Here is a 21241-nt window from a genome sequence, read left to right as displayed (position 1 = left end):
CAGCAGCAATGCTTTCACCTGGAAATGGTGTAAAGTGTTCCACAGTAATTGTCTTATTATTCATGATAATGACAGGAAGACTGACAATGAAAATTAGAATCAGTCAGAAATCTTCCCCAAATGGACTGGCACCACTATTCTGTCTTTTTGGGCCAAAAGATTCTGGATAAAAGGCAAGCCTTCTGCTAAAATGCCATATTGCCCAGCAGGCTCGGGCCAGAGCCTAACTCCCCATAGTCTACTTTCCTTCTAAACAATAATTTCAATAGAAAATTCTAATCTGGATGTTTGTAGGTAGATTTGACACAAAGACTGAGATCTCAAAAAGTGAGAGGTAGTTTGGATGCTTTCCTTCAAATGGATTTGAAGTATTTGTCTAATCTGGTTTTAACTGCAAACTTTTAAAAATAAGTACAAATATAGCTATAATCATTACTATTGCTATCAAACTTAGAATATCAACATGAGTTGGTTCCTTTCAGTTTTAGCTCCATAAAACCTGTACTGATTTTCACAAAGTTCCCTTGACAAATATGGCTAAGCAGTCTGTTTTTTCAATCATTTAATCCTTCACACTATATCTGAAAATTACTTCATATTTTTCAAGGCATTTTCACACACATTATCCCACTTAATCCTCACAACAATCCTGTGAAATAAGCAGTTCCTTTTATCCCAAAATTATAGATGGGCATCTAAAGCACAAAGATTAAATGATCTGTCTAAACTTCTACTATCATTAGTGTAGCCAGGACTAGAACCCAGGTTCTGATTACAAGTTGAATATGCTTTGTACAACAGTTAATGGCTTTCCAAAGATACTGAGATGCATATTGCAGTTTTGTAAACTATGCCAGCAAAGTTCTCTCTTTTTATTCCAATTTAGAGTGCTAACATGGACTAATGGTTGGAAAGATGGAGTATGTCAGAAGATGTGAGTTCAAATCCAGTCTCTGAAATTTATCATCTTTGATAATGGGCAAATCAGCCTCTGTGATTCATTTTTCTCAACTGCAAAATAAAGGACTTGGGTGAGATGGCCTCTAATTCCAAATCAATGATCCAATAATCACAAATCTAATATATTCACTTTAAATCATGATGATACAAGATAAGACCATTCAATTTGGTAATAAAAGGAGAATTTATTATTCTATAACAGTTATCTAGTCAGACAGCTTGTAAAGTTGACTTCTTATGAATACCCTTCTCTCATTTACATGAGGAATTCCCCTGTCATTTTGCTTATGTGTAGACTATAAGTCACTACCACTGAATCAATAAATACCAAATCCCTAGGGTTTTTCTCTTCACAAGAACAGAAACCAGGCCTTTTTCACTTCATCAAATAGAGTGAAAGCAAGGAAAGGAAAAATAGCATAAGAATTTATAAAGCACCCAGGTGCCAGGCACTGTGCAAAGCTCTTTTTACAAATATTATCTCATTTGATCCTCATAATAGGGCTTCATTCATGGTAGGTGTTATTATCTTCATTTTTTAGTTGAGGAAACTGAGGAAGATCACAGTTAAGTGACCCGCCCAGGGTCATGCAGTTAGTAAGCAACTGAGGTCACATTTGAAATCAGGTCTATGAGAATCCAAGCCCAGTGCTCTTTGCATTGGGCCTCTAGCTGCTAACTACTATGAAAGCATTGTCCTAAGTACTAGGGACATAACAATGAAAATAAGCAGTATCTATCCTTAAGGAACATACAGCTGAATCAGGGTGAGACGGCAGATGACATACATAAAACTGAGTCTCTTCATAGCAGAATGATGTAGAGAAAAGGGAAAACCAGGCAAAAATGTAATGAGTACAATGGGGGAGAGAGGGAAAAAGGGGAAGAAAGGGAGAGAGAGAGAGGAAGAGAGAGGGAGGGAAAGAGAGGGAGACAGAGGGAGAGGGGGAGGGAGAGAGAGAAAGATGAGGGAAGGGAGAGAGAGAAGGAATGCTTATTGTTCATCCTTCAGGATAGGGAACAGATCTATGATAGCAGTGATTTAAGCAAATTCTCAATGAGGAAACTTCCTTTACCAATGCAGGTCAGAGACTTTCTTAAAGAATTGTCTTAAATACTGAGAAGTTAAATTCAGGCTTACACAACCAGTAGGTGTTAGAAGAAGGACTGGAAAGCCAGATTTTCTTGCCTTCAAGGTTGTCTCTCTATTCACTATGTCCTGCTGCCTTTCTCTTCATTCTTAAATTAACTTAAAATGTAACACCCAACTGAAGTATGATTTTTTTTCCTTTGTGTTACATTTCAAAGATCACCACAATTTTGTAGTAAAGACTCTATCTATATCCTTTAAGATCATGATGAGGAAAAAAACAGAGTAGATAATTTACTTAGTTATTACTGTCTCAGGGAGGGAAGGAGAGAGAAATAGAATTTGGAAGTCAAAACTTTAAAAATACAGACATCATAAAAAAAAAAACTTGGAAAATTATGACTCCATGTCTAGCTTTTTAGAAAAATAACTATTATTAAATACCTTTAAGTTCATATTATGTGAAATCATGCTTGATCGTTATCAATATTTGAATGAATCTCCTATATATCTATTTGTAAGTAAAAACTGTAATTTAAATAATAAAATATCTCAGACTTAAAGAGAGGCAGCACTGATAATGTCCCTCACTCTGTCTGCTTCACTCATCAGTCAGATTTGCCTTGGATAGGGGACTCTGACTTCTAAGGGAGGCTTTGTCCTCTAATTTTCTAGAGGTAAGTATTGAACATTCCCATTCCCTTCATCCCTTAATTCAACTGAGGTGGAAAAAAGAAATTGGGCTTTTCTGAAGGAATTTTACTAGGTTAGTAAAGTAAAACAAACTACACAATACAAAAACAGAATTGATGAGTTACAGAGCCCAGACATATTCCTTCAAGATGTCTATAATTCAGATAAATCTTTTCTGGCTTGACTTCTGAAAAGGCAACTCCCTGTCCCCCAGACACATGCACACATGCACGCGCGCGCACACACACACACACACACACACACACACACACTCTCACATACCTGGTCTTGATCTTCATTCATTCTTTCCTCAGTCCGATTTTGTTCAGGCCAGAATCCTAGAGTCTTTGGTGGAGGTTGATTTCCCACTTATTTGAAGCTTAGCTCCTTGACTCTCCTGTTGAAACTCAGTCTAAGACTAATCTAAACCAGCCCTTACTGGACCCAACATTAAACCCAGTGACTCAATCCCTTAAGCATGCTTCCCCTTTCTTAGGATAGATTTATTTTCTTTCCTAGTCTCCAGTTTGGTTCCCTATCTCAGATCTTAGATCAAGTTCCTTTTTGTGGCCTTTAGAATTCTTATCAGATGCAAGATGGTAAGATATTATTCAGGATAGGGTTAGGGATTCTATAGTCCAGTTTACCAGCTCTTGCTTCCCTATATTTTGAAGCTGATGACTCATTAGTTTCATTCAGATGATAATAGATTTAAAGGCTAAAGGGACTCTAAGAGGTCATGGAGTTCTACCCTTTAATTTTACAGAAGAAGAAACTGAGAGCAGAGAAATGACTGACTGAGGGTCATGTACATAGTCTGAGGTTTTATTCAAACTCAGGTCTCCCAGATTCCAAGTCTAGGGCTATGCCTGCTGTACCACCCAGGTGCCCACTAAACTTATGATTTTATAACACTTTAATACAGATTTTGTACATGATAAAATAAATAATCACTAGTATGCATATTACATTTTAAGTTTTGTAAAAGTGCATAATATATTATTTATTTTAACAACACTAGGAGATAAGTACTATTTTAACGTCCATTTTACAGATGACGAAAGTGAGGCTTAAAGGAATTCAGTGACTTGTTCAGTGTCACACAGCTACTAAGTGTCTGCTCTACATGAACTCCAGGCTATATGTACTATACCACAGAGATGTTTCATAGCCTCAATAAAAGTGAGGTAAGTGGCATTTCACCGCAGCCTAACGAAGCAATTGCTTAGGTGACAACATCTCAAATACATAGTACTTTTTTTGTTTACAACAATTTTTCCTCATAACATTCCTGTAAGAGTCAGTCAGTCAATAACCATTTATCAAGTACGTGCTATGCGCCAGTCACTGTGACAAGTGCTAGGGATCCAAAGAAAGGTAACAGCTCCAGTTCTCAGTGAATGTACACTCTAATGAAGACTGGAGAAGCATCACTCGCATTTTACACTTTAGGTAACTGAGATTCTAAAATGGAATTTGAACCCGGAACACCTGTACCTAAAACCACTGTTCTTTCTACTATCCCATACTACTCCTAAAGCATGGTGGTAGTGAATGAAGATTATATCTGCCTACAGTTAGCCTGACATAAAGAAAATCTTCTATGAAACTATGGAAACCAGCTTAAATCCCAAACAAGACAGCTCACAATATATTGTATATAAGGTGGATTATAGTGTGTAAGGGGATTTTGTTATCCTTTTTAGGGTTTTGTTCCCAGGATCCATGGTTGTAAAAATCTCCACTTCTCAGTTGTTAGATATGAGTTCTCATGACCATGGTTCAAAAGTTTCTACCACAACTGCACAGTGAGATATAGGGATGAGGTAATGTAAAATTGTGAACTGAATGTTGGCAAATGCCTTCATCTGTTGCCCTATAAATCAAGTGGGCACTGGTTAGTAAGTGGGGATTTGGGATTCATGATTTGGGTAATGCATAGAGGAATGAATGTCCCTGCCTCAATGGGTCCCCATTGAGGCTTGAGGGGATTTAGAGAAGTGCACAAGCTAGAACACTGTGCCTGTCCCAACTGACCACATCGAGATGTAATGGTAGTTGCCCCCCTTCTTGCCCATCCCTGTCAGAAGGGTGATTAGGGAATGCTGTAGGAGTTGGTGCTCCCATTATCAGCAACCCTTTGTAAGAAGAATAGACTAGAATAAAGTTTGCTTATTTAACTCTTTATTATTACTCTGTTCCTGTCTTCCTTTTTGCCTAGATCAAGACTGAATGCTAGACCACCTGCTATCAGTCCTCCTGTGTTTGTCTGTCTGACAATTCACATAGTCAGTGTGTTTATCTGTGAAACATATACCAATGTGGGGGCATGGGGATGGGGGGGAGTAATAGCTAGGGGAAGATGGTGACAATGACTGGTATACTTTGCAACTATATATGTGTAAGCTTATTCACAAAATGAATTCATAAACATGATGTGACTACATACTAATGAATCTCTTTCCATAATATACACACACAAAAAAATCATCTCCTTATCTTATAGCTGTACCCTATGCATCTAGGAGTGACATTTACATGGTTCACTCTGCCCTTTTTTGAGAATAATATCCACTCATTAGGATTCAGGTGATAACAGCAATATTAATAATACATAGAAATTATTTAGAATTTTATGGTTTGCAAAGTGTTTCATGGATATAATCTCATTTTATCCTCATGAAAACCCTATAAGTTAGATACTATTACCACCCCCACTTTATAGATGATGAAACAGAGCTGTTAATCATCTGAGACCATTTTTGAGGTAGGACTAAGTTAAGTGACTTGCTCATGGTTATTTCTTAATCTAAGAGGCAAAAATGGGACTCAAATCGATGTTACCCCTAGCTCCAAGTACAACAGACATAAGAGAAGATCACATTCCTAGATTGTGCCTGACTAGTATAGTTATGCACACTAAATTCCAGCATTAACCTAAGTGTCATCATTCACATATCAAATATTTAATGAAGAATAAATTCAACATCATTCCCTGGAAGGCTAGGTCACAAAATTCCCCCAATATTTCATGAGTTAAATTCCTGTGAAGTCTAATGATTCAAATACAATGAAATCTATTAAGATTTTACATCTTTGATCCCCAAATGGGATCGCGGATTTATATTTGAGATTTACATTTCAAAGAGAGGTTATCTAATCTAACCTCTTCATTTGAAGCTAGGTAAGGGTCTGCTGGTAAACGTTTAACAAGCAGCTCTTCAGAAAAAGTTAAAAAAAGAAACCAACACATTTTAACAGTGCATTATTTACATTTTCTCCACCCCTTTCTTAAGAATAGACAATCAACAAAACAATAAATGAAGCCCTGATTTAGTCTGCTGATTTCAAAGGTATAAATGCTCACATGGAAAATGAAGTAGGCATTTACAAATCATCTATTTGAGAGCCAGATTGAGCACCTGATATTAAGGCCAAAGAAGGTAGCTAGCTCAAAGCCAAATAATCAGTATGTAGACTGAGTGATATTTAAGCCTAGCTATCCTTACCTCAAAAACCTCGAAAACATTTCTTTTGTGAAAAACCACCTTTCATTCATTCATTCATTCACTGATAATACATCTTTCCTGAAGGGAGATTGTTTTCAATTATTAGCCAGAATATCATTCAGCTTACAGAGTTATGACATAAATTTTCTTTTGATAAACACATACATTTTCTTCAAAATTTCATAATGGAAGAATCAAGCAGATCAGATTTTTAAGAATATTGAAACAATTGCTTTCAAAATAAATTCATAGGGGTGGCTAGATAAATAGAGTACTAACAGTAAATAGAGCACTGGCCCTGGAGTCAGGAGGACCTGAGTTCAAATCCAACGTCAGACACTAAACACTTACTAGCCGTGTGACCCTGGGCAAGTCACTTGACCCTAATTGCCCTGCCCTCCCCTCTCAAAAAAAAAAAAGGAAAAGAAATTCATATAGTCTATCAATAACATGCAAGACATATGGGTCCTCCTAATGAAAAATATGCAACTCTATTTGGGCAGCTAGGTGGCAAAGTGGATAGAATGCCAGTCCTGGAGTCAGAAAGACTTATCTTCTTGACTTCACATCTGTTTTCAGACACTTACTAGCTGGGTGACCCTGGGCAAGGCCCTTAACACTGTTTGCCTCAATTTCCTCATCTGCAAAAAAAAAGAATTGGAGATGGAAATGGCAAAGCACTGCAGTATATTTCCCAAGAAAACCACAAATGGGGTCATGAAGAGTCAGACATAACTGAAAAACAACAATATCTGGAACAGTTACTATTTTGGAAGGAACAGAGTTTATGCATGCCATCATTTGTACATTCTCTGTCCATTCAAACAAAAATGTATTTTACTCCTCCCCAGAAAAACGGTGATTTAATTGGTATGGGGGATTCGTATTATGGAAATCCCCTGTACAAATACACATCAGCAACTCATGTATTACTTATACAACTGCTTATGACCCTAAGATGCTAATTGACTCACTCTTGGTTACAAGGTTCCAATCCAATATTTGAACTCATATATTTTTAATTTCATAGCCAGACTTCAATTCACTAAATCATGCTACATTTCATGTATGTATGTGCATGTATGTATAAATATGCTTATATCATATATACATATATATACTATACATGATTGTATTTTCCTACTAAAAGGGGCAAATCTGAAGTTCAGTATCTAACTGAAATCCATTCTTCTAAGTTAAATTTGTTGTCTAAGTAAAATTAATATAAAGACAGTGCAGGGGTTGCTAGGTGGCGTACTGAATAGACCACCGGCCCTGGAGTCAGGAGAACCTGAGTTCAAACCTGGCCTCAGACACTTAACACAAAAACTAGCTGTGTGACCTTGGACAAGTCACTTAACCCCAATTGCCCTACCTCCCCATCCCTCCAAAAATAAAAATAAAACAAAACAGTGCAGCCAGTGTTTATCATTTATTTTAAAAACCAAAGTACAGAATAATGCTTAATTCAATTTTTGTCACCCTTGCATCAAAGTTACTATTATTCTTACTATATGAGCATTGTATATACCTATATATCAATACAGATATAATACTGTGAATACTGAGTACAAAAATAATTTCAAATTAGTATACTGCTTTAGCAACACCCTAAAATGTCAAATAAAATTCCAAAAAGAAACACTGATTTATCTGGATTCAGAACAATGAAGAATATGATTAAGATGCTTAATTATATGTGTGTTTCTTGTATGTGTGTGTGTATGAAGAGTGAAGTCTTAGAAAGTCAAATTTTTATGTTAGAATTCCAAATATCAGAATATATCCAAGCATATACACATAAATATAAGCATTTATATATGCATATACCTATCTAGATACATAGTTGTTTGAGGGAATATCCTCATTGTTGAGATCACATATTCAATAATTGAAGAATACACATATACATGCATATATTCAGATTTATTTTGTATATGCATCTATAGTTTTGTTATAAGACTGTATTCATTGATGTTTCAGATTTTCCATATATATGGCAAAATCTGCAAACTAGTTAGAGATGTTTTAGCTAATAGAGACAAAGACATAGGCACATACATATATGTTTATGCATGCATGTATACATACATACATACAACTTTCCAGTCATACTTCTTAAACATTTGCCTATGGCTGGGTCATGCAAAATCCAAGAAAATTCAAGATCAAAGCAAATTTCAAGAACCATGAATTACCTTTCAGGAGCTTTGCAGACACATGTGTACTTGAAGGCAAAAGCCCTATCTATAACTCTGACCATGTCTAACTTCCGGCAGAACAGATCTAGTTGTCATGTTTGCTGTCAACCATAAAGACCAGCTGAGGATAACTATGTTGATTGGCTCTCCTGAGCTGTTTACTGAATATATTAAAACAGGATTGCAAGACTATCCTACAAAGGTGACCTGTCTTAGATAGCAGTAAGGGTATGACTATGACAGATGGCATTTTATGAGTAAAATTGCTATTCTTTGCTTCCTTTATTTCTTACATGTAAATAATATTATATATTTGTGCCCTCTAAGTTATTGACAATCAATATCCTAGTTCTTAAAATTATATTTTCCAGAATTGAAAATTGGCAAATATTTGAATCTAAATGTCAAAATATAAAAGAAAAACAAATGTCTGAATCAAAAACTATAAAATTATTATACACCCAATTATAAATTACTTATTCACATTTTACATTATTTTAAAATTTTGTTGCTTACCAAAATATCTTTTCCAGCCCACTTGCACTCGTCCCTTCGCGTATGAGAAACTGGCCAAGCAATCTAAAAGCAGAGAATAAAGATTACTTTGGGGCTGCTTGGAAGGAAGGTTCATTTAGGATCATGACTACAATTGTTCTAGGTCAGGCTGGTGTAGCCAAGATCTGTACAGAATCAAAAGCAGATCCCATAGATAGAATTACCCCCCTTTCTCAGTGTTTCAAATTCCTATAAAGATATGTCCATTTAATTTAATTCAGGTTTAGTTTAAAAAAATATTATTTTTTAAGAAAAAGTGAACAACACGGAAGACAAGCTATAAATATATGCAAATGTTATTGCTACCCTCAATTATACAACTTCTTCCCCTTTTCCCAGAACTTTAGACATTTGAAATTGTTTGCCTTTCAATATATGATAAATTTGATCTCTTTGTTCTTTATTTTGTTCATAATTACCATTCATTTAAAATTATTATTTTGGTATGGAAGGACCTGCCTCTTTATTGAGTCAAGTCACTTCACCACTGTGGGCCTCAGTTTCATTATCTGTTAAATGAGGGGCCAGGATCAAACACTAAATCTATGTTATCACTGAATTAACTATTTATTATTTTTGCTTTAATAATTCAAGATTCTGCAACATTTTTCATTATGGATAATCCCTTTCCCAACATGGATCAAAACCTCCTCATGACTTGGGAGATATTCTGAGAGTTTCTGGAATCAAAAGACATCACACTGCAGTCAACCCAGTAATGAGTCACTATGAAGTTATCCAGGTTGGTCTTCCAAGCACCTTTATATTCAATGTTGAAAATAGAAATTAGAAGAATATCATCCTAATTACTAAGCAACAATAAAATGCCCAAGTCTTATCATTAATTTTGACTACTCTGTGAGATTTTTCCATTTATGTGTAATTTGTGATTTTAACAAAACTTAAAAAGTAGAAGAAATAAGGTGCTGGGAAACAAGGACTTCTCTCTCCGCTGTAATTGTGCTGTAGTCTTGACCAAATTAAGTTAGATTTTTCCTTACTGTCACTAACTTGACATTAGAAGAATAGCTACATAGTCACCACAAAGACAAAATGATTTAACCATTTGTCTAGTGAAATCAGGACAGTTCAAAAGTTGGTATGACAATTCAAAGATAGGTATAAATACACCAAATTGCAAAGCAATTATGCCAACATGTTGTTGAATGTTTTCAATATAGGATATCATGAGACAATTATAAAGAATTTGTTGTGTAAGTTGTAGGACCAGGCCCATTAGTGCATTGGTAGAGGTTGCTATCAGGTAAGAAAAACTCCTTTTACTAATGCAGATCAGAATTTTTTTTTTTTTTTTGTAATCTATAGGTCTACAAAGTTTCTCAGAAAAATGAGAAGTTAAATGATTTGAGTTTAGGTATTCTTGGTTTCAAGTCTGACTGTCTAACCATCATAAGACATGGTCACTCATGTCTAAAGTCAATTTATATAAAAGTATTATATACACTTCTAAATGAAGATAAAACAATGAAGGACTTGAGAAGGTGATGGGCAAATATTAATGCAAGTCCTACTAGGTAAACTTCACATTCCTAGGCTTGGCAAAATTCCTAGGCTGTTCTCTAATACAACTAAAAAAATCTAGAATGTTCATGTTACAAAGATTAAGTTTACACCACCCCCTGCAAATTATAGGTTGTTAGACTGTTCCTTAGTTTACCCTAAAATCCTACTTCTAATTATATTTTATTTTGCTAGTTCATTACAGTCATAATCCAAAGTTAATGATCAATTTTGCTACATTATCTGGCATTTCTAAATGAATCCTAGCCAGATTTTATGTGATGGCCATGTCATTCTTTTTTAATGCCTAAGAGCTTTTCAACATATAGAAATAATGGGTTCCCATGATCCCTAGAACTTTTTTCTGCAGTTTTTTTTTTGCTGAAATTGGGTAAAATAACTTGAATAAGGATAGTCATACAAAATATTTACTCTGATATAGATAAGAGTGTTTTCAATAGCTTAGTTAATTTTGATAATCTACATTAAAACTGTGACTCTGACAGCACCTAGACTGATGTCATTAAAAAGATTACATCTGCAACACTCTAGCCTACCAGCAAAAACATTTTCACACATCTTCCACCTATTGGTTATACTATCATTCTCAAAAGAGGAGCCTTAGGGGGTCTTTCTTCTGAAAGCATAGAATGTCAAATTTGGGACTGTGGGAGTAGACTTTAGGGATCATCTATCAAACCCATTCTTTTTTGTTTAAGAACAAAACTGAAACCCAGGGAGGTTCAATGAAGATAGTAACAGAAAGGGGACCTTGAGTTATAGATTATGCAACCCTGATAGTGTTGCTGGGGGTGACATTTGGTCATTTCAGTTGTGTCTAACTCTGTGGTCTCATTTTGGGGTTTTCTTGGCAAAGACACTAGAGTGGTTTGTCATTTCCTTCTCCAGCTCAGAAACAGAAGCTAACAGGGTTAAGTGACTTGCTCGGGGTCACATAGCTAGTAAATATCTGAGACTGGATTTGAACTCAGTTATTTACAACCTCCACAATACTTCCAATCATCTTGGGAAGCTGTAGTCTACTGCAAAACACCCACATTCAGCTTCCCTTTAATTTTCCCCTTCCCTAACCCCTTGCTCTCTTTGAGAACATATGGCAAACATTCAGGCTATTTACTTTCTCCTAATCAATAATTCTGTTCTCTAATACAAGTAACATCTCCAAGTAACAGACAAGTTCTCAGGACAGCACTCTAGAGATGGAACTGGGTCACTTCCCATTTAAAACTTTCAAATTCATAATTATTATTAGAGAGGGAAAGTAGTAGCCAAGATTAAGAATGACATGAAAGAACATGAACCTCCATACTGTCTTTTCCCCAACATTTCCAACTTCCTCTGACCCACCATAAACATCTTATCACACCCTCTCATCCCATCATTCTATCACTTATTTCACTATCTCTGTTTCTATTTTCCTTTCTATAAACACTCAGCAAAATGTGAGCCAAATTAGAACAGGCTGTAATGAAATAAATTATTTAAAGCCAGAAATTTAGTTAATGGTACTGCCTGGAAATATACATAATAATTTAAGACACAAGCACTTTCAAATTTCTTGAGTTATTTGGGGGTAGAGAGTGAAATAAACTAAGAAGTCATGATTTAAGTGCAGCATGACTGTTTCCATGAATTTATAGTAGTTATTCCTGTGTAACCATGCTGTCCAATTTTGCAGGTATTATTGGATTATAGATTTCAAATTGGAAAGGACTTTAGAAGAGATCATCTTGTCCATTCCCTAAATCCTTCCAGGATTTTTGCTCTTCTGACAAGGCTAATTGTCTGATAAATCTTTGTTTGTTTTAATTGAAACTGAAGTGGTAAATGAACTGGGTTAAACTTTTTGGATGAAATGTTATAGTTTTATTTACAAATTTTAAAAAAATACTAAGTTTAGAAATATTTTTCTTTCACTCCTTTTGCCACTAAGTCACTATTTTCACTTCCTCATCACTTTCAAATACCTTAACACTTAATTTTGCCTACTAATACAATTAGTACAACAATCTGAACTAAAAGCATTGAAATCTGGATAGAGGGTTGAACTGTGAGTCAGGAATACTTGGGCTCAAATCTTGTCTCTAAAAGATGCTTGTGAAGTGATCCCAGTAAAGGTCCTTTAACCTTTCAGGCCCCCTCAGTCCATGACCTACAAAATCATGGTATGTGCTAAATGACCTCTGAGGCCCTTTCCAGTTCCAAATCCATGTTCCTATGAACCCACAGGAATTGATAAGATGATAGACAAACAGACAGAAAAACAGACAGACAGGTAGGTAGGTAGGTAGATAGATTAGATAGATAGGTAGATTAGATAAGAGAGATAGATAGACAGACAGATAGATAAACAAGAGGACATAGAACAGAATTCTGTAGTTCACCTACATTTAAGCAGCAGGATACTAATGGTAGCCCAGCTAAGATAAGGAATGATTAGGCTGAAGGCATATGCCTTTACTATAAATGATTATAATAGCTTCCTGTTGAATTTCTCTGTCTTTATCCTCTAGTTTTTTTCTAATCCATTCTACATACTACTCCCAGATTATATTCCCTAAATCTCATGTTAATTTTTTTCCCCACTCTCTCCCTACTGTTTACTAAAAAAAAAATCCACATTCCTTAGGCTGTCATTCAAGCCCCTTTAAATTCAGGTCTCATCTGCATCCAAGTCTAGTAAATTCGACTACAGCAATTATGAAACAAATAGCTCCTTTTCTGATCTCAAATCATCTGCAATCTAATAAATGAAGAGGATTCTGGATGACATAATTTCTTTCCCCACTTTCCCTGAATTTCTTTAAGACATGCACTTTTATTTGAACTATTCTAAAGTCAGTATACTGATAATACTTCTCTATTCCCCCAAGCAGTGGCACCAATTTCATTATACAACCAGGGAGACTGAAAAAAGCCTTCATTCACATCCTTTTTTGGGCAGCAGAAAGAAAAAGGGCTATTATAGTTCTGACAATATAAAACAAGGAACAAAGTATTAAGAAAAATGATACAAAAAAGTTTTTTTTAAGGATTACATAATACATTTCAATTACATAATCTCTCCTCCTAACTAAATCTGAATTTACATAACTAGTTTCTTTTCTAAAGCAGGGCAGCCTTCATAGAAACAAGTAATACACTATAACAATACATTTTACATTATTTGGAATGACTACTAAATGTACAATTAGAGACCTGATTAGGAATTGTAGAACTTTAGAGATGTTTAACTCAACTATACTTAGACTGCTCATCATCTTTACCTTTACATTTTTGGGGTATCAAACAAAAACTAATAAAACCATGTCAATCTCATCATTTAAAGGAGAAATTATCTTGTCACATCTTTGAAACCAACCAACCAACAAAAAAAACCCCATCTTTTTAGAAGCATTTAATATGGTGCCAACAGATAATCACAACATCATGAGACTTATGTGAAAACCAGGTTTCTTAGAACAGAAATGACCATGCATATGGAACCCAAAGAGTTCACAGTCCTTACAGAACTTTGCATATTTATAATAGTAGAACAAAAGGAGAAGAAAGTAGGAAGGAGAATGGCATGGGAGGGGAAAGGTGGGGAAAAGAACAAAACCCCTTCTGAAGGGGAGGTGCAAGGAGATGATAAAAGTCCCATTCTTTTCCCTTGAGGGCCACTAGACTAGGAAGATAGGAGCATCTGCTTATCTGCAAAGGACCTTAGCTGCACAAGCATTTTCCAAGCCTGGCACAGACTGGCTGGCACCTGTCGACTCCCACAGACATACAGGAAATCCAGCTTGGGGTGCAAACAACAAATTATATCAGCTGTGAGGCTTAGTCCTTGATACATTCAGGGGCTCATGGATGCTCTGAGTCCAGTGTTTCTGGATTATACGGCAACTTAGAAAGACAAGTTGAAGGGATCCTTTTGACAGCCCTTAACAATGGACATGGATTCAATACACCTCTGTATCTTCCAGAAGACAGTACTTTTGCTAAAGCTGGGCAATGTTCTTAATTTTTATTGTGCTGGGGCTAGCACAATGCATCTTCTTCTGCATCCTGTCAATATCACCAAACACTATGTTTTTGGCACACAGATCCTTATGGATGTCAACATCAAATTTCATAATTAAGTTGAAAGTGGAAACCACAAAATTCTATACCCAAGAAAGATGGAAGAGAATTTTTGAACCTCTTACTGATAATGGCCATGCCCTGACCCTCAAGAAGCTTGTAGCTCTTTTTTGTTTGTTTGTTTGTTTGGGGTTTTTTTGGGGGGTGGAGGGAAGGCAAAGCAATTAGGGTTAAGTGACTTGCCCATGGTCACACAGCTAGTAAGTGTGTCAAGTGTCTGAGGCTGGATTTGAACTCAGGTCCTCCTGACTCCAACACCAGTACTCTATTCACTAAGCCACCTAGCCATCCTTTGTAGCTGTTTTCTAGGGAAGAACTAAATGGCAGTGGTCAGATTCTGCTCAAAATCGAGGACAGGAGCAAAACAACTGCTCCTTAAAATCACACACAATTTGCCATTCTATTGTGTCAGGGAAGCTGTAGTTTCTCTTAGGAACTTTATGAGTTAGTACCTTAGGCCAAAACTAGGAAGATTCCAAGAGGGATATTATGGAGATGGGAATAACCTTCATATACAGGCACAGTGTGGATCATACCATCATAATGTCAATGGTCCCACCATAGATACCAGGGAGAACACAGTCTGAATAGCAACATCCATGGCTAGAGTACTGAAAGTCTTGAACATTATATGGGCATATACATGATTTTCCCTCTCCCTATTGGCTTTAGAGGTCTTTTCGGAGGGTGGCTTCTGTGAGTAACAAAGGGTGATTTTCTACAGCAGTGCTCACTTTAGAAAATATGGTGCCAGATCTCCTCCCATCTTATGCTAATTGATGACAGTAATTCATTGAATAGGGAACTTCATGGTGATAATACCTTTATGGCGCTGTGCTTTATCCTCCATGTCCCTGTCTTTCAGGGTCATACCAACCATCAGATTAGATGCTAGGGACATCCCAAAATAAAAGGATATATAGCTGAGGGTCAGTGTCTCTTACAAACACAGCTTTTAATATTCTAGAGCCACTGTTAACAGAATGGGCAGTGATACTATCACTCATGAGAAACCTTAAAGTGGCAACTAGTTTAAATCCATGAGAGAAAAGAGCTGGTGTAGCAGTTGGAGACAATGGGGGAGGGCGAGGGGGAGGGCAGTGGGAGTTCTTCTGAGTGTAAGAACTCAGATCTAGCTGAGTATATTTCTTATCTCTCTTTCCAGACTTTCAACTCCTTAAGAGGAACTATGATATTTTTGTCATCTGAGCTCCTTGAAGGCAAAGGACTGTCTGCCTCTTTATATAGGGCTTAGCATAGTGTCTGGCACATAGTAGGCACTTAAATGTTTAATGACTGACTTTTATCCCTACAGCACCTGTCAGTAATAGGCATACAATGAAAGTTTTTAGAATTAATGAACTGAAGTATCTTAGCTCTATTTCTGAGGTTGGGAAGATAGTTAGGGCACAAATTCTACTCTCTGGGAGGCTTGAAATAAGGTGAATAAAAGGACAAATACACATTACTATGATACAAAGGAGAAGGAGATAAGTACAAAGGAATAAACTAGGAAAATCTTGATGGGAGAATGTTCTAGAAGGGTGGTTATTAGTATAGTATAGATATGTTAATTATCTAGCAATTCCTTTCCTTTAACCTGACTTCAGTCTAGCCAAAGCTTGTGAATCCCAAGAAGCCTTATTAAGAATACAACAGTGCTTTGACTATTACTAGATACTTAAGCCAACAAAGGATAAGATTTCCATTAATTTTGGTCATAACATAAAAGGATCATCTTTAGGCCAACTCCATCTAGAAAAGTCTTTCCAATTTCATGACAACAGGCACAGTGTTTCAAGAAAGGAAGTTACTATTGCTGTTTTCATCCCTTCTCTTCCCATATGCCCCACAAGAATACTTAACTAAAAATGTCTAGACCAGGGGTGGAGAACCTGCGGCCTGGAAATCACATGTGACCCTTTAAGTCCTCAAGTGGGGTTCTTTGATTGAATCCAAACTTCTGAAGTGCAGACCTTTCACTGAATCCGAACTTCACAGAACAGGGGGTTTGTCGGGTGAAGTTTGGATTCAGTCAAAGAGCCATCCTTGAAGACCTAGAGGTTCAAATGTGGCCTCGAGGTGGCAGGTTCCCCACCCCTTATCTAGACTGTCCCATAAGCCTCTGAGAAATGCTTGACTATCATCTCAGAGTAATCTCATCTTGCTCTAAAGGTTGAATTAGTAATGAAAAGTCTCTAACTTAACCATAGAGTATATAGTATAAAAGAGAAAAAACAAAAATAAAAACAGTTGGATAATCTTAAATAATTTCTATTTTATGCCCTGTAATCAAAAGTGCATGATCAGCATAAAATCTGGTAAGAAATATTAGTAAAATTATTCAAAATAGAACCTTAGCAAAGTTGAATGATTTCCTCATGGTTCACAAAACCAGGAGTAAAGGGTCTGATGTGGAATTTGAACTCAGACTTTCCCGACTCAAAATTCAGCACCCTTAGTTACTATACCACCTAGGAAATTATTTAAGCACAAGAAATGAAAAACTAAAGAAGATCAAGTGCTGATTTAAAGCTAATTGTCTTTTAAAAACAGGGTAGGGCATAAAATTCAATTTTAAAAAATGTGTTATAAGGCATAATCTGCCAACACTAGATAGTTATTTAAATTGTTGCAGGACAATTTTCTTAATTCTTACAGACTTAACTGATAAAATTTCAATTACTTTTGGGGATTAATACACAAAATGTGTTGCATTTGTTTCCTCCAAGAAATTTTTTTTAAAGTGTTAATCCATTTGATTCTGTTTACAAATGAATAAGCTGGTTTTCTTTCATAATAGAAGACACAAGATACTTATTTCTATCATCTGAGGAGGCTTAGAGTCAGAAAGAAAGGTCAGGGGAAAAATATCCTGAACATTATTTGTTATGTCTTTCAAAGCACTTAACTACAAAAAAAAAAAAATTAAACACTACAATTTTTGCATGCTGATCTGTAATAAATCACATTTTATGAACCTAATCAGTATATTAACATTTGAGGAAGCTCTTTGCAAATGAAAAAGTAAATGTCTTTGTTGGAATATCTTCCTCTCTGAGAATGTACATTGGTTTTGAATTTAACTATGCAACTTTTACCGAAAGTAATGTTCTCCATCAAGAGTAAAAAGCTTTTACCAATCTGTCACCATTTTATTAGTATTCAATCTTTTATGGTTTATGAGGAGCTGAGGCACACCATTTTAAAGCACTCAAGAGTTAAGAAAAAAGCAAAATCAACACCCACACATTCAAACACAGAGTTGTTTGCACTCTCAGAAATGTACTGGAATATGACCTTTTTTTGTGAGGCTTTCTAGAAGACACTTTTATGTTTCAGAGAACTAAAGCTGGAAATATTGACCATTATAGAACTGTTAGCTTAAAGCAGATCTCATTCATTCACTTCATAGTATTATTTCCCCCTACTGTATCAATTCTATACTGGTCTACCAAAATATAAGTCATGAAAGTGGAGTGGATCACATGATATACAACAAATGTGCCATCAAATGGCAATGCTGATGGGCTCTACATGACAAAAATGGAGTCTTCATTTTTCATTCAGATGTTTTCATGTCATATTAACGTAGCCATGTATAGTAGAACATCTGAACCTTTAATTGGTTCTTCAAGTATGACAGTAAAAATTTATACCATAAAATAGCTATAATGTATCATATGAATGTGTACACACACACACACACACACACACACACGGCAGCTGAGTGGTAGACTGGCTAGAACACTGGGTTTGGAATCTGGAAGACTCATCTTCAAGAGTTCAAATCTGGCCTCAAACACTTGCTAGTTGTATGACCTTGGACAAGTCACTTACCTCTGCCTCAGTTCCTTATCTGTGAAGTGAACTAGAGGAGGAAATAGCAAACCACTATATTATCTTTGCGAGGAAATTCCCATAATGGAGTCACAGAGTCAGACACAACAGAACAACAAAAAATATATATACATACAAACATATATGCATTAGAATAAATGAATAGAAGTCAGAATGGGAAGAGGCAACTTCATACGATGTCAAGGAAAAAAACAACTTTCTAACCATAACAGCTCTCAAAAATATAATGGGATACTTTGGGAAGTTAAGGGTTCCCCTCTTTTGGCAGTCTTCAAGCAAAGGATGGACAATCAAATGTCAGGCATATTATAGAAGGGACTCCTTTGGGGAATGGGTTGGTCTAGATTACCTTGAATCCCTTCTAACTCTTAAATTCCATGATATTATGATATCAAATTGCCACATAAGATTAACTCAAACTTGACATTTTCCAAAATTATAATAGAAAATTTCTATTATTCCATCTTAGTTACTCTAATTGTTTAAATACTCTAATACATATATTAGAATGAAAATACCTTTTGAAAATCCTTGATATTAACCAGGTTGAATGAAAATATGTGATCTTTTGCTCCAACATATAGCCTACTCCGTTCCTCATCCAAAAGGAAAGTATGATAGCTGGAACTGTTTGCCAAGCCATTGAAAGTGATAACATTATTGGATTCCAACATTTCTGCAAAGTAACAAACAGACGTTTGTGTTAGTTTGATGACCTAAAAGAAGAAACAGCCTATAACACATGCTAAAATATAGACACTGCATTCTGTAATTATCTGAACCTGGGTACTTTGTGTGAGTTTACGCATAATAAAGGAAACAACCTCTTATATTTCATTACAATAGTAGCTATACATTTAAACTTAATAATTCTATTGTTATAGACTCCTAAAATAGTAGGAAAGAGTCTAAGTATATATAAATCTGGGTTGGAGACCAGTGAGAAGGCTATTGAAGCAATTCAGCTGCCAAAATTATTTTTCCTGTAGTGAAGGTCTGACCATAACATATCTTGCTTTTTCATTCCCCTTCTTCCCCCCTTCTCTGCTCCTTTTCCCCACTTCTCCTCTCAAAACTTTCACACGCGTACACACACACACACACACACACACACACTCACTCATATCCTCTAGTGGCTTTCTATTACTTGAAGCTCAAATATAGAATCCTTTGTCTTTTTAAGCTTTTAAAAATTTGACTCCTTTCTACCTTTCTAAACTTCTTACACATTCCTCTTTTCCATTCACTCTACAATACAGGCCAATCGAAGGCCTCCTCATTACTTGTACACAATAGCCTATTTTCTATTGCCTTTGCCTAGAATGTTTTCTCTGTCCCTCTATCTATCAGTCTCTGTCTCTTTGTCTTTCTCTCCCCACCTCCAACTCTCAGAATACCTGACTTCCTTTTAGATGGAGTTCTTAAATTCAACTTCTTCCAAGATACCCATCCATGTCACCTTAGCTGTTAATGCCACCCCCTCCAAAGTTAATTTCTCTCTACTTTGGATTTATCTTAAATGTTCTGATTTATAGACGGTAACTTCTAATGTTAGAGCATAATTTTCTTGAAAACGACTTTTATTTTCCTTTGTATCCTCAGTGCTTAGGACAGTGCCTGGCATATAGTACGAGTTTAAAAAAATACTTATTGAATGACAGTCCAAATCTTTCCTTTCACAGATAAGAAACTGAGACCTAGAAGAGTCAGGTGATTAACTCAAGGGTCCCACAGTGAGTAAGTGGAATACATGGGTCTTTTGAATTCACATGTAGCATTCTTTTCACTATAGTATTCTGCTTTATGTGAACATATTCTGCTTTTAAAACCTAATATATTGTGATAGTAATGGCAATTAAAGATTCCCCTGTATTGGCTTGGTTTTCAAACTGATTGTGTTAAAACCCAGAGCTTGTTAATCCCACCTGTGGGATGGACTTGTTGATGTGAAAAGAAAGTCCTGAACTGGGAGGAGCTGGTGACGTAGATTTGGAGAGACAAGAGAGAGGCAGAAGAAACTTTTTTTTTGGAAACAGCACCTCATGGAGAGAGAGAGACTAAGAGAATTGCTGGTGGCCACTTTGAATTGCCCTGGACTTTTGAGACCTGCCCCCTGAGCTGCCAAGGACTGAGGAGACATGGCTGTTTTGCTGGTACTTTGTCTGTCTGTTTTGATGTTGTTTTGCCAGATTTGTCCACTGGTGAAAGACAGTCCTGTTGTTGAAGAAGTCCTGGAACCTGGCTTTTGGTTGAGAAGCCCTGAGACTGTCCTGCAGACAGAGAGTGAATGATGAAGGACAGTGCTGTTGTTGCAGGGGTCTGGAGACTGTCCTGCAGACAGAATGAATACTGTCCACTGGTGAAGGACAGTGCTGTTGTTGCAGGGGTCTGGAGACTGTCCTGCAGACAGAGTGAATACTGTCCACTGGTGAAGGACAGTGCTGTTATTGCAGGGGTCTGGGAACCTTTCTGTTAGTTCAGAAGCCCTGAAGAAGGATTTTCTTGTTGTATATTTACAGAAATCCTGGGACAGGGCTTTGCTAATGTTTTCAGGGGTTCTAGGACTGTTCTACAGACAGAGGATGAATTAATGAAGGGACTGGCAACTTATCTTGTGGCCTTTCTAAGGCCTTGTCTCCCCAGGAACTAAGATTGCTGAGAACTTGCCTCTTGTCAAGATGAAGAAAAGACCTCCATTTGGGTAT

The 21241-nt window shown here is 36.3% G+C and overlaps 1 protein-coding gene across 17 annotated transcripts in view; it reads right to left on the bottom strand.

The window, feature by feature from the left end:
* Positions 1 to 21241, bottom strand: part of LOC138176019 (semaphorin-3A) — a 665616-nt gene that overhangs the window by 205615 nt on the left and 438760 nt on the right. For 16 of the 17 annotated variants that reach the window (XM_069106728.1, XM_069106733.1, XM_069106729.1 and 13 more), the window contains 2 exons: positions 19055 to 19212; positions 8970 to 9032 (listed from right to left, as the gene is read on the bottom strand). In XM_069106728.1, the coding sequence (XP_068962829.1) occupies positions 8970 to 9032; positions 19055 to 19212 (221 nt within the window). Of the gene's footprint in view, positions 1 to 3025; positions 3185 to 8969; positions 9033 to 19054; positions 19213 to 21241 lie in introns of those variants that run through there. The other variant, XM_069106745.1, reaches the window with a different exon arrangement.

This window comes from Petaurus breviceps, unplaced genomic scaffold (assembly GCF_028583685.1).
Source record: "Petaurus breviceps papuanus isolate PSGF00001 unplaced genomic scaffold, PetGlider_PUasm1.0 80, whole genome shotgun sequence".
Classification (NCBI taxonomy): domain Eukaryota; kingdom Metazoa; phylum Chordata; class Mammalia; order Diprotodontia; family Petauridae; genus Petaurus; species Petaurus breviceps.
This window is presented reverse-complemented; position numbering and strand designations above follow the sequence as displayed.